This window comes from Poecilia reticulata, linkage group LG12, assembly GCF_000633615.1.
Source record: "Poecilia reticulata strain Guanapo linkage group LG12, Guppy_female_1.0+MT, whole genome shotgun sequence".
NCBI lineage: Eukaryota > Metazoa > Chordata > Actinopteri > Cyprinodontiformes > Poeciliidae > Poecilia > Poecilia reticulata.
Window position 1 is genome coordinate 12,887,448 of NC_024342.1, and position 14,358 is coordinate 12,901,805.

Sequence of the window (14,358 nt, forward strand, 5' to 3'; positions counted from 1 at the left end):
TATATATATATATTTTTTTTTTTTTAGCAGTAGCAGAGATTTCAGCACAGCCTTTTAATAAAACGTCTTTTATCTTCAGCCTGATTGACGCGGCTTGTGAATGTGTTTGCAAGAGTACCAGCAGCAGTTTTCAGTGCTGTCTTACGTTTGTCTTACGTGCGTGTATAAATGCATACGAGCATGCATGACCGTTATCATTTGACCACTCCGTTTGTCAGGTTATGTCTGCAAAACGATAGAAAAGGATGAAATGAGATGATGGGGTCCCTCAGCCTCTGTACTTGTGTGCACTTTTTATCATCACTTCTGAATGTCTGTGGAGTAGTGAAGCCACAGGAGGCAGGAACCTGCAGAGGAGATGAAGGCAGGGGACAGCAAAAAGTCTTACAAGGTTTTTTTTTTTTTTTTTTTTTTTTTTTTTTTACTGCTCTTGCTCTTTTTTTTTTACCCTCCTGCCACATTTTATCTGAATCATAGCTGACAGTGGAGATGTTCAGAAGAAGCAAGTCGCATGTAAATGAATGTCACTCAGGTGAAATGTGACACGAAAATCTGTGTGTGTGTCTATATCTGAGAAAGCATGCAAACATTTACCTCCCACCGATCCCCGGTTTCCTCTGACTCATTTGTCAAACCAAGGTGAGACTCACGTCTCAGAATTAAGTAGGTCAGGAAAATGAAGTCATCCCTAATCAGGCTTCTGCACATCCAGCTAATTTCAAAGTCACTTTAATCCCTTTTACCCTGACATTTATTGCAGGTAGTTAGAGGGGTTCATCGGAAACATATACTCAAAATTCTTGAGCTTCCCGCTGCAATTGGAGGACTAAACAACTCGCAATATTCTCCTTCAGGTTGATCCTGCGCTACTTTGGGAAAGAAATTTGAGTCTCAGTCTGTGTAGTTCATCCATCCATTGTCTACACCTGCTTGCTTACAAGTCAGGTCATCTTCTGCCAGTCTCCAGGTACGCAGTGTACAGGTTGACAATACGTCACTGGATCAACTATTTACATATTGATTCATCCCAAGTTACTTCAGTAACTAGAGAGGTCAGAGGTCAGAGGTCTTCCATACAGAGTCTTTCAGGTTTAGCCTTTTATTTTGTAGAACTCCTGGGAACTGAGTAATTTTTTTCTCAACAATTTTTAAAAAAATGCATTGATTGTGATAAATGTGGTTTGAAAGCAAAGGCGCATTATGACATTTTAGCAATAACTTGAATTGTTTGACACACCTGGTTGCCATTACCTCACCCACGCTCGACTTCACGCTCCCTTCCCTCCTCCACTCGCCCTCACCTCATGTTGTCTATCCCTCCATCCACCTTAAGCATTTTCTAAACCTTTTTTCATCCAATACATCCATGCAATCCTTTTCATCCTGCTTTTCACCCTAATCCCTTATCGCCTTATCTTACTTGTATCCTTTTTTAAAATCCCTTCTTATTCCCTTTATTTCTTATCATCCCTTTTGTCATTCGCTGCATCCACTTTTCATAAACTTTTTTTTTATCCCACTCATCCCTCTTCACTCGCTTGAAAGGCCTTTACCTCATTTATCTTATTTCGCCCTTTTTTACAATGACTTTTCTTCCTGTTCCTCATTCTTTATGACTGGATCAGTCTTCTGTTCCTGTTTGTTCCTTTCACCCATACGTCACATTTTTACACACACCTGATAGCCCATTCTTCCTAACCATTCCTCACTCACACTCTATTTAACCCCATCGCTTTATAAGTTACTTTTTCATCCCCCTTTGTGACCTCTTTTTGATCCTCTCCACACCTCCCACGCCTCTTTACAACTCCTTTTCAGCTATAACTCCTCCTTCTTTAAGACTTGTTTGTATTTCACTCATACTTGTTTTTATCCTGTCTTCCCTGTTCATTCCACCTTTTACACAAACATTTCTGCTCATATCAGACTCTTTTACCACATGCATTCTGTGTTGCTTTTGATGGTCCTTATCTCTCTTTATAACCATTTTTAATCCAGCCTATCTGCTTGTTTTTAATTTGATCTGTTTTTACTAACCTTTTTAATCTCATTTATTCTGTTCATGAGTCTTTATGACAATTTTTCTCAATTCGCTTCATCCCATTTTATTTTATTCATTCTTTACAACCTGGTTTCATTCCTCTTCTCCTTCATATGTTTCATCCCTCTCTACTTTCTCCTCCCCTTTACATTTTCATCACTCTTTATGGATTTTTTTATTCCTCTCATTGACTTTGTCCATTTCTTTTTCATAAAAAGAACATTTTGTTCACTTCATGCTACTCACCCTACTTTACAATCCTTTTGCATCACCTTACTTTCCTACTTTCCCTCTCATGACCCCATTTCATCTTACTTTATCCTACTCTTCCTCCCTGATCCTTCCTTTCACCTCTTCTAAGTAATCATTTACCTCTATTTAAAAAAAGGACTTATTTCCAATTGATCGGAGTTCCAAAAAGTTTCCAAATCAAAATACTTTGAAACTCTTAATTTATAAAAATCTAATTTGCTTTGCCAAGAATAAATCAATTCAATACATTGTCCTTGTTCATTCCTATCAATGTCTCTTGTAGTTTCTGGCTTCCTTTTTTCTGAGTTGACCTTCCTAGAGAACCACTGACACAGAACCATGTGTGTGTGATACAGACCTCATCATGTACAACGCTTCACAAGTTTCACCAGCTTCCACTATAAGTTTCCATTAAACCGCAATGTTCAACCTTCTCATCCGTCTATTGCCTCACTTTCTCTCCTTTCATTGCTGGTGAAGTCAAATTGATGTGATAAAGTTGCTTTTCTGCTTTGCTCGTTTCCTCTATGCGCCATATCACTATGCTCCCCCCTCCGTGCTTCACTATCATCATATTACTTTTTGGAGTATACAAACTCCCGCAAAAACATTCTGCTCCCGAACAAAACTGTGAATGAATCCAAAAGGAAAACATTATTCTCAATCGTCAGTAACTGACTCACACCAAGTTAAACTAATGCATTTTCACATTTAACCTTTGAGCCTTTTTCTTTTTTCTTTTTTTTTTATCTATGGGCTTTACAAATGGTCTGTGTTTGTTTAGGAAATGAAATCTACTACTTTTCAGTTTAGAAATAATACAGTCATCGAGGTCGTACAGATTTGAATCTGTTTTCTCCGCTTCACTGAAGACCCAACACGCTTCATTTCTGGGGGTATGTACAGGCTGCCCTCACCATCTGGAGGAGCTTGTTGAATTCTGTGCTGAATAGTAATGTGTTGTTTCCTGACATAAGCAGACTTTTCAGCTGTTTTGAAAATGCACTTTTTTTTTTTATTAAAAGCATTATGTAATCATGATGCTTAGGATTAGTATTTCCCTTCAAATGAACCTTAAATGTTTAGCTGAGATCTCCAAGTTTTTAAATATTCATCATTTGACTTTTTCCCCACTTTTGTTCCACTATAGTACACATTGCACCAAATACATCTTTAGCAAAGGTTGTGAGCAACATTTTAAGTTTGGTGAGAAATGAAGGCATCAGCCCGTCTGTCAGAGATAGAAATGTGCCTGTGTGATCACTGATCCATCTGATTGGAGTAGCCGGGAGAAATGCTGAAACAAGGACGACGTCTTTCTCTTGGAGAACACACAGCATTATTCTCACTAAAGTTAGAGCCGTGGTACATGGAGCCATAGGGAGTTGTCAGAAATATGACTGCAATAGGAAAGTTGCTGCGTTTCTGCTTATTGCTCTCTGTTTTGCTTACTCTTCTGGTTTTATTTTACGCTTTCTCCTGGCATCCTTACCGCTTTCATTATTTTCCTTTTTGTTCTGACCTGTATTGCATGTATTTCGTATAAGATTCATATATATTTAAAGTCCCATAACTTGAGTTTATCAACATAGATATTTGGAAGCATGAATAACCAGTTTTACTTTGCTAAACACACCTTGTATTGAGCCTCACTCAGATGATTTATAATTTAGATTTAATGTGGGATGTTGCGATTACCTTTAAAACGGGTTTGAAGGTAGTGTCATAAAGAGTATGATCTTCTTAAAGAGACAGACGCCCAATTCCAGTTTCAAGGCATCTTATTTTGAGCTCAAAGTTATTTTTGATATATAGAACATTTTTACAACAACTGAAGGTAACAGGGTTGCTTTATTGTGCAGTATAAAATTACACTATGTCCCTTCAAAGTACATAATACCACTCCATTTGAGGTTTACTTCAGTAAAGTACAGGGGAAACATTTCTGTATTCACCCACTTTTTAGACACAAAAACAAAGGCAGGAAACATCATTCAAACACATGAATCACCAGAACTTGTTGAAAAAGTTCTTTTGATAAAGATTTTAACACAAAGAGAACAATTTTCTTATTATTTCTTGACAGGAAATAAGATCTGAACAGATAAAAAAAAAGAAGAAAGAGAATTGACATAACACTCTTTGTAGGGATTGTTTGTAGTGTCAGAATTTCTGCCTGAACCTATTTGTGACCTCAATATTTACAACCATATTCATAGTTTGCATTTGACACCTTCACAGCTAGATCAGCTTGTTCAAAAGCATCAAAAATAATGAGGCTTTTGTTGTGTGTGCTATGAAGAACACAAAGGAAGCAACATTCTCAGCCATATGGCCTGTATTCCTCTAGAACACAGAAAAATTTTCTTTTATTCAATGCCGCATAAACAATAACAATGTTTTCTCTGGCCAGGATATTTCATACTTCACAAGAATTCAAGTGCAGAACTCGCGGGAATTGTCATATTTTTTTCTTTTCCTACAGCATTTGTATATTAAATTTGACTGACATCACACAAAAAAAGAAATCCCACACCACAGCTGCAAGAACAGACATTTTGCTTCTGTCAGACTTATGCGGTTAGGAGGGACTAATTTCCTTGTCCTTGCAAAATAATTGTTGGCTTTCATTCCTGAATGATTGGTGACACAAAGGAGGTTGTTCTGAAGCTCAACAAGATAACATTATGAAAGAATGCTACCGCAATATGTTTTACACATATTAATTTCAATTTATCAGTATTTAAAAATTCTATCACAGTGTGATTTATTTATTTTTGTTCTGGAGTTAATCTGCACATTTTGCACCAAAACACATTTATCTCTAAGACACAGAACCTGTCTCCATCATAACTGTACATTCTCATGTTTGACATATTGGCTGATTTTTGTTATTTTTTTCATAATGAGACAATTTAATGCATTCAGTTTGAGATGTTGCTTGAAAATACATCCACAAATGTGTCTCCCCTTTACGTAAGAGCTGCAAATAAACTAAAAGCTGACAGTGTGTCTAAAATGACATAGTAAATTTAGTGCATGTAAACTTCAAAGTTGGAATAAAGTAGCAAAGAATCTAAAAAGATTATTTTTATTATACTGAACCACTGCCAAGACGTACCAAACATGATCGTGTTGTTCTTGCAAATCGCAGTTGCTGCTTTTCATTAAAACCCACCAGTCTGTTGTTGCATTGCAATATTTTAATATGAGGCAACACTAAGACATTAAATTCAAGGTAATGTAGTTTACACTTCACAGAGCTGCGCCAAGCAGCTTACACTTTACAGAGCTGCACTAAGCTCTGTGAAGTGTAAACTACAGCTCATTCAAGGCTGGAATTATTACTTCAGTTGCAGCCATTTTAATTCGTGAGACTTTTTTTATGCGAGACATTGCCTTCCATTTGATTTGTCTGTTTAATTTGTGGGCTAGTTTTAAAACCATTTTAAATCCTTCCACAACACCGAACACATGGAAAACATCACATTTCCCCAGCTGTAAAAAGTCTGACTTCAGTTTTCCTTTTCTACCGGTAGGGATATAAACATGTAGCATGTAGTTTTCTTATCTATCATTTTATCCTGGTGAAAATTCCTTTATTTGTTTGCATTATATGCATCGGTGCATTTTTAGGAATTATAATAGGATTTTGTATGTGTTACAATGGTGCGATACAACCTGTCTTATTGTTATTATATCCTAGACTTGTATATGTAGAAAGCTAGGATATTCTGCACTGTTACAGCTCCGAGAGGTTTCATTATTATTGATTATATCAGTGAACAAGACAGATTTGTTTAGCTTTATTTGTGGCTAGGTTGTTTGTATTTAACAACCTGATAATGTAGAATTATTTTTATCCAGTTTCCTGTTCCAATTAGGTAATCTAGTTCTCTAAAATGAAGCTGACACACATTCAGAGGCGAGGAAATCTGGTTTCTTGATAAAGGAGGGATTAAAATACCAACAAAACAGGCCGAATTAACGCAGGATTTATGAATAGAACTTAAGCTCACATGAATATATACTTACCTTCATCTCACCCCTTATACACATTAGCTGTCATCCAGATTTGGCTTTTTCCTTTTCAGTGTTCTTGTCTTTTCCTTTATGTAAATTGCAGCAGAAGTGAGTAATGCAGGTGTTCTGACAAATGGTTGCTGAAGCTTTGGTGCAGGTACGAGCAAAGCTGAGACTCAGAATGTGGGCACTCGTCTACTTTCGCTTTGCATATTGTGTTTGGGCATGTTTTCCCTTCAGACTTAACTCCTGTTAGAGTTTGCATAATGTAACTGCTTAAGGTAGGACCTCTGACCTTACGTTACTACAATTCAAATTCTGACATCTGCATTTAAAAATGAGTCTGTGAATCTACATTTATGCTTTTATTGTGTGATTGGCTGAAAGATGCAACAGTGGAAAAAGATGTTGAACTTACTATAATAATAATTAGCTCACCAGTAACTTGCCATGTATTTAAATTGAAATTTTTGCACGGCCTGTACATTGTTGTATATTTATATTGTGCAAACCAACAATGTATTGAGTTTTAAGGCCGTTTCCACTACATTAAGTGCCTTGTATGTTTGTGAACTAATATACCCTTGTTTTGCATTCACAGAATACATTTTTTTTCACAATCTCTTTACAAACTTGAGAAGTATGCTATTTTAAGCAGTAATCAAGCATGTGATATCCCTAAATAAAATCTTGTTATAAAGAGAGTCTATCTATATGTAATTTAATCTCAGCATAGTTGGGAGTTAAGCTTAGGAGTTTAAAGTATAGCAAAGTTGTAAACCATGACTCAAGACTTGAAGATCCCACAATGTGGGGCATTTAAAAATGGAAAGAGTGCTGCAAACCATAAGCCAACCAGAACATGGACATCCACCCAAACCGGTAGACAAGGAGATAATTAATCAGAAATGTAATCCAATCATTGGTGATGCCCTGTCATTGGCTCCTTTAGACGTATTATTAGTGGGGTGGTTAACCTTCCAGCAGCACAGTGATTCTACAGCCAGAGCCATAATAAAACTGTTCAGATGAAAGCATAGTTGAGAATCTTTCACAAGACTTTAAAACAGTTGGAATGAGACGGTCTTCATCAATTTTGACTGAGCTTGGGCTACTTTGCAAAAAAAAAAAAAAAAAAAAAAAAAAAAATATATATATATAATAATCTGCAAAAATATCCATCTCGAGACCTGCAACGTTAGTAGAGACATTATTCCAAAGAACTGCAGCAAAAGGGGTTTCCACAATGTATTTACTCATATGGGCTGAATGGGCTGTTTTGTGTTGATTTATCACGTGGAATCCCATCAAAACACAGCAAGAGTTGTGGTCCTAGTTGACAAAATGTGAAAAAGCAAGAAGAATGACTGTTTTTGCAGGACAATATAGTTCCAGTTATTTTTTTTCAGCACTTTTTTTTTTTTTTTTAGCATTTTCTGACTCTGTCTTGTTTGTGCATGTTTTTTGCATTGATAAGTCACAACTTCCTCTCACTTCAGTGATTTCCGAGCAGATTGAAAGCTAGTTGAGGCAGAGATCACTCCGCTGATATTTTTTTGTCACTGATTAAATGTCCCACGGCAGCCTGTAACAACCTCACGGCTCCGTAGTTTTAGACCGAAATACACTTGCAGGGACACGGAAAGCAAGTCCCTCACGCAGAAGCAAAGGCGTAGAAGGATGTAAAGACCAATGAGTGGAAAGGAAATACATTGGATGAAAGAGACCATCAAAGAATTGAAAAATGGAAAACTTTGCATGATGTCTGATTGGTTTTCAGTTTGTACATGTCCCATTTCTGTTGTAGCTGTCAGAAAGAAAAAGGCTGCAGAGCTTTGGAGGTGATGTGAGGAAGAATGAAAACTTAATAAGGAAATGGGAAAGATGGGAAAAGAACTTATGAGTTGTTCCCAAAAGCTGACTCTATAATCTCTTCAAAGGCACATTGTATGCTCAGCATATTATGTGTAAGCAGCAGGAGCACCTGAGCATGAAATACTGAAGCCAACGGTACTGCTAGAAATATGCAAACAGGACTTTTTGTGCAGCTCTCCACCAGTGGAAAACATTGTGTGGTTGACCTTTGCTGCTTTAAATTCAGAGCAATTTCTATCCATCTCTTTGGCTGCCAGCCTTTCTTGCGTTTCATCCTATTTTCCTGCTTCTTTGGCGGCACTTTCTATCACTTTTCTTAATCCGTGAGCCTGTAAGCAGATGGGGAATTGACAACATTTTCCATCTACCTTAAACCTGTACATTTAGGATAAAGACATAATAATGAAACTAAATGCATACAATCCAAATTATAAGATTTGTGAGAAAACAGTTGCTCTTGTTTTTGTTTTTCAAGACAAAGCATAACTAATTAGTTTGCATTTGACATCGTCCATGGTTAACATTGTCTGACATTCTGACAGTTCAGTTAAACACACTTGACGGGTGTGCATAATGGCACCACTTTCAGGTCAGATGGTGCGAATGTAACACATCCTACAGTCGTCCGTCGACTGCTTAACTTCAATGGAACGGCAGGAGGCGCAGACAGTAAAAACAAGAACAACTCAATATATCCATTTCTTTACATGTTTAAATCTACTTCACCTGATTAGCGACGTTTCACTTTTTATCAAAACCTTACATTTTGAGTTCTACGTTACAGTGAGCGTGCAGATATGGTTGAGCTCTGAAGCATTAACAGAAACCCTGATAGGGATGGGCAAAAAGATAAATGAATATTTTATTACAGTAACGTAACGTGACAAATGCATCAATCCATCTTTAAATGAATTTTAAGACAATTCATGTTTTTAACTTTTTAATGTTTAACGTACAAAGATAAACGTAGTTCTGACTTGATGGCATGCTCTCTTGTCCTTCCCATTTTGTAAAGTAGTTAATCGAAATTGGCATGTCTGTGTGCCAGAATCAATATTATTATTATTTTTCTGCTAGCTTCATTTTAAAACAATTTACACATCTTAATGGACTGCTATTCATTTTGAAATGATCTTTGTTCATGCCACAATATGAAGAACTTGATTCCTCTGCTTCATGAATAATTCTCTCATTTACATGACGATGCCCTCTTTTAAGCATTGATGCTAACCTTACAAGTTTTTACTTCATTTCTTCTCTGCTTTACTTTAATATGCCAAGTCTAACCTTCTGTTTCTTGTGAGCCATCCTATTTCACTCTTCCCATCACAGTTCCCTCTTCTGCTTATCTATTCTCTTACATTTAAGATGTTTCCTTTGTCTTCTTTTCAGAGTGAGGACCTACCCAAAGGATTCAGCCCTACTTGGCAGGGACACAGTTCGGGCACTGATGTACTACGCTTTGAAGGTCTGGAGCGACATCGCGCCTCTAAATTTCCACGAGGTGGCCGGCAGCAACGCAGACATTCAGATCGACTTCACCAAAGCAGACCACAATGATGGATACCCCTTCGATGGGCCCGGGGGAACAGTGGCACACGCCTTTTTCCCTGGAGAGAAGTTCACTGCTGGGGATACACACTTTGATGATGATGAGCCCTGGACCTTCAGATCACCAGGTGGGAAACATTTTAAAATAACATAATTTTTAAAGTGGACGTAATGCAGGAGAAAAAACTAATAATTACGCTTTGCAGCCTCAAAAGAGATTTGGTGCACTGGTTCTCAAAGAAGTTAAAAATTGCTGTTGGTCCCTCATTTCAGTTGCTTTCCCTGGTCATGAGCAACTTCAAACTTAGGATGCATTCACACCAGCCTTCTTTAGTCCACTTCAGTCAAACTCTACTTGGTTAGCCTAGAAAGTCTGGTTCATCTGGAGAGGTGTGAATGAGAATCTCACTTCTGAATTCCAAGATGCTGATTTAAAAAAAACCCAAAACAAAACAAAAAAACAATATGACTGAGGTGTGAGTAATGTGTTTACAGCTACATTTAGATAAAGCACAGCTTACCCAATATTTCTTATCTAAATTGTTGCATAAAAGCTGTCGTTGAGCTTTCTCATTGTATTGTTTCATGTTTCCTGCATTTTGATCAATTGAAGGTTGTTGTTTAATTGAGAACACTCACTTCATTGTGTCTTGCGTTCCCAGTTTCTACAACAAAACTTCTACAGTAAGAGTTTGAAAGTATGAATAGATGATTTACTGCCGACTTTTTGTGTTTCACATTATGCCAGAAGAGGTCTAATCTACAGTGTAGAAAATCAAGTTGTGATTTTTGAACATACTCATGTTGGAAACCTACTATGAGGGCGAAACGATTTGGCCTCGTTTCGCCCTCAGTACTATGATAATCTTTCACGGTAGAAATAGAGCAAGGTGTTCAATTATTATTAGCATTTCTGAGAGATTTTGATTTTGATGCTTGTTGAAATCATACAGTAGCTTCTATTAGAGTTTATCTGCAACTAGTCCATCATTCAAATCTGCTGTTGCACTGAATTTCGTCGGTGCTTTGCTGGTTTGAGATTGGGCTCAGTGAATTAATTCTCATATTAAAGAAACTGGCTTAAAAGGATTTCAGTCAGCAGTCTGCACTAAGGGACTTAAAGAGTCCAAAGAAAATAGCCCTCAAACTCTTATACCACCAACTTGAATCACTGTCATAAGAAGATAAGCGCAGTCAGAACTACGCTTATCAGAATGAAGTCCGAATGAATCTGTTTTTATATCGTTTATGCTAAATTCGACCATCTGAATCCCATGGCTGGACTTAAAACCCGTTTTCAACAAGTTATTGTCCATTTCTGTGAGCCTCAGTTTTATTTTCTTAGCTGACCATAGTGGTATTTTTCTCTAGCCCTTCTGTCTCAGTGTTTACATTGAGTATTCAGTGATGACCTTCCACGTACTTTGGAAAGGGAGAGTGATTATTTTAGTCACTGCTGCTTTTCTGTCATCTTGAACAAGTGTGTGCATGCCTGTCTGACCTTTGACATCAGCAAGGCATTTTGGCATTCCAATCAGAAATTTCTTTTCACTTCACTTTTTCCCTCATTTTTGAGCATCCTCTATAAATATTAGAAATACTTGTGCATGAATATCCCAGCAGCTCTGCACTTTTGAGAAATCCGACTCGTCTTTCGGGAAACAACAACCTTGCTGTCACTTTTCTCCTTTTCTGATCCTTGGTTTGAGCTTCAGCAAACTGTCTTCGCTAATTGCACTAAATTGCTACCATACAGTTAGCTCTTTTACTGTCTGAAGCCATTGAGTACATGTTGTGACGCTGCCATGTGTTGTTGATTAGAGAAGTTTGGTTGAAAGTGGAATGTCTTTTCTTTTAACATAGTATATACGTTGGTTCTGCTCAATACCTCATAGGCGATGTGGAAAACTTTGATTAAAATGTTACTCACTCTTTACTTTGTCACGTACCACCTTCTTACACATTCATAGAAAGGATGCAGATCATCCCCAATGGCAACAGCACTTAAAAAGAGGACAGTGTGTTTTAAACCACACTGACTAAAACTCCTCCCAAGGACATTTTTGATCTTTTCAATTTGTCTTAGCTAATTGAAATAATCAGAAGTCAGCATGGATAAGTTGGTCATTTGAATTTTCTTGTGTACTTTTGCTGTATATACTTATTGTTTTTATTGATATACTTTTGAAATAAAACAGAGAAAATGAGTAAATTCATAAAGCTGCAGAGTTCCACGGCTGAAGGACGGCGCCTCTCCTCTGGGTGAAGGGCTACAACCTCATGCACTTTTCTAAATGTCTGAGGTTTTTTTGTGTGTTGTTTTGGATGAATTGTACCGAAATATGGGAATTTCCCTCTGGCATTAATAAAGTACAATCATTCATATATGAGGTATTAATGCACTGATTTGTTAACTGTCTACTTAGAAAGAAAAGAAAAGATTAAAGTGTTCCCCTATGTGATATCAGTGCAATTTTTCTGTCATTGTGATCTCAGAGCTGCAAATTATCTAATAGCATATCTCTGTTGCAAACAGGCTTTTGTTGTTGTTGTTGTTGTTATTTGTTTTTGGTCCCACGCTTTAACTGGGAGGTTTATGAGCGACCTTAACAACAATTAAAAATCTAGGCTTTTTTATGCAGATCTTTTTTGCAAAACATCTTGGTGGACCCAAAAGTACAAGAAGAGATAAAATTAGAGTGGACCATAAATCTTACTAAAAGGCAGGAATTTTCAATTACTATTGGAATGGTCTACGGTAAACATTTGTGCAACCAGTGTGTAACACGCTATTTTGGAAAGCAAGTAAAATTATAATACAAATTCAGTCAATCGCAAAATACAATAGAATAAGCAGTCTAATTTTGCAAGTTTTTTCTTCTGTTTGTCAGTGAAGTCATAATTTCAACATTCAATTTATGGAAAAAAACATTTGTAATTTCACAGTTATCATCTCGCATGCCTCATATTATGAGAGATGTTCAAAGAGAGAAACAGACAAGACAAAACATGGATGATGATTCACTCTTCTTGTAATGACAGTACATTTCTAACTTAACCCGCTTACAATTTATTTTAATTATCACAAGCATTTCACTTTATGGAAAAGTTCTGTAAAGCTGCCGTAAACACAAAGCCCGTGATAATGCCAATGATGCATGTTCGTTCATTCTGTGTTTTTGCTTTGTACTGTGTGGGCTAATAAATTACCTTGGCCTCCTGAATGATCTGGCCTAATTTGTCTCATCAAACTGTTTTGAAAGAGGTTTATTACACACTATGAGAGATGTGCGAGTTTGAAATGAGGACGTAGTGACTGCTTCTCTAAAATAGAATTCAATCAGATCTGCCAATCAAAAATAGATGAGCCCATATTAAAGATATCCGTCATTCTCAGACAGTTCTGGAAAACACAGCAAGCCGTGGTCTCTGAGCCACTTATAGCAACTGATTTATTATTCATTTGTTCACTCATTAACTATGGAATACAAAATATATCCCATCCTATGGACTTCATGGTTGGTTTGCCCTTTTTTTGCACTTCTGCTAAAACTTGAAGAATCGCCTGTGCGTGCTCAGCTGCAAAAAAAAAAAAAAAAAAAAAAAGAGGGCTGATGGCACAATGGGACCATTTTCTTGTCACTAAGCATCAACCTCATTTTGTGTCCCCTAACCTTTTTCCTCCCTCTGCTGAGAGGGGCTGGGAAATGGTAAAAGGTGGGGCAACATTAGGAGTCCACTCATCCGAAGTAAATCACCGGGTGGAGTGATGTAGTCTACTGAATGCATCACCAGGAAGGGACTGTCTCTGTACAGCCACACAATTGACAGCCTTAATCACTAGTTCTCTTGCTTTTTTTTATTTTTCCTTTCTTCTGGATCACTGAACTTATATTGACCCCTGTTTTTTACATCCTTTGTACCTTTTGTATTCTCCTTTATAAGAGGGGGATGTACAGCCCAGCATCAGAACAAAGGGGAGAGACACTGCATTCAACATTTTGCGATGATCCTTGATACGTTTAAGTATTTAACGTACAAACAACCAAACTATTGCATTCCTCCAAACGCGATCATTAAAATATAAAAACCCAACAAGTTAGTTTGGATAACTCTGTGGAATAAATCTTTAAAATTTTTATATATTTCAAATTTACGGCAGCAGCCTGGGTTTGCACGCAGTAAGCTAACAGCACATTCAGATTTACCTGAATGCAAAGATAGATTCAGAAGCCACGTTTGGTGCAAGTTAGACAATGATGATAAAGATTGAGAAGTGCACAGTCAGAGAGGATAGTGTGTGTAGATAGGAAGGGATAGATCCAAAGATCCAACCTCATTTTACACACCCATGCTTGTTAAATTTAAGTTGTTGGTTGTTTTTGTTCTTTTTTTTGACTGCAGGTACTCAAATTTAATTGGTTATAGGTTGTGGCATTGATAAATGATCCAAGAAGCTTATCTCGTGAAATAACAAGTAAAGCGAACAGTGTAAGACTGCCTAGAGCAGATTTGGTTTCCAGAAGGAAAAGAAAGTCAGTGGGTGATGTTGCAGGTTAAGTTCATTAAATTTGTACATGACAGATTGGTTAACTTTAATCTGAAATAGTTTTGCC

General features: G+C 37.1%; 1 protein-coding gene across 1 annotated transcript in view; it reads left to right on the top strand.

Moving 5' to 3' along the window:
• The window catches only part of LOC103473902 (matrix metalloproteinase-17-like), a gene marked incomplete at its 5' end in the record, with an annotated part of 50,155 nt that overhangs the window by 6,495 nt on the left and 29,302 nt on the right, over positions 1 to 14,358 (top strand). Inside the window, one exon of the mRNA XM_017307722.1 lies at positions 9,584 to 9,870. Within this exon, the coding sequence (XP_017163211.1) occupies positions 9,584 to 9,870 (287 nt within the window). The remainder of the gene's footprint in view (positions 1 to 9,583; positions 9,871 to 14,358) is intronic.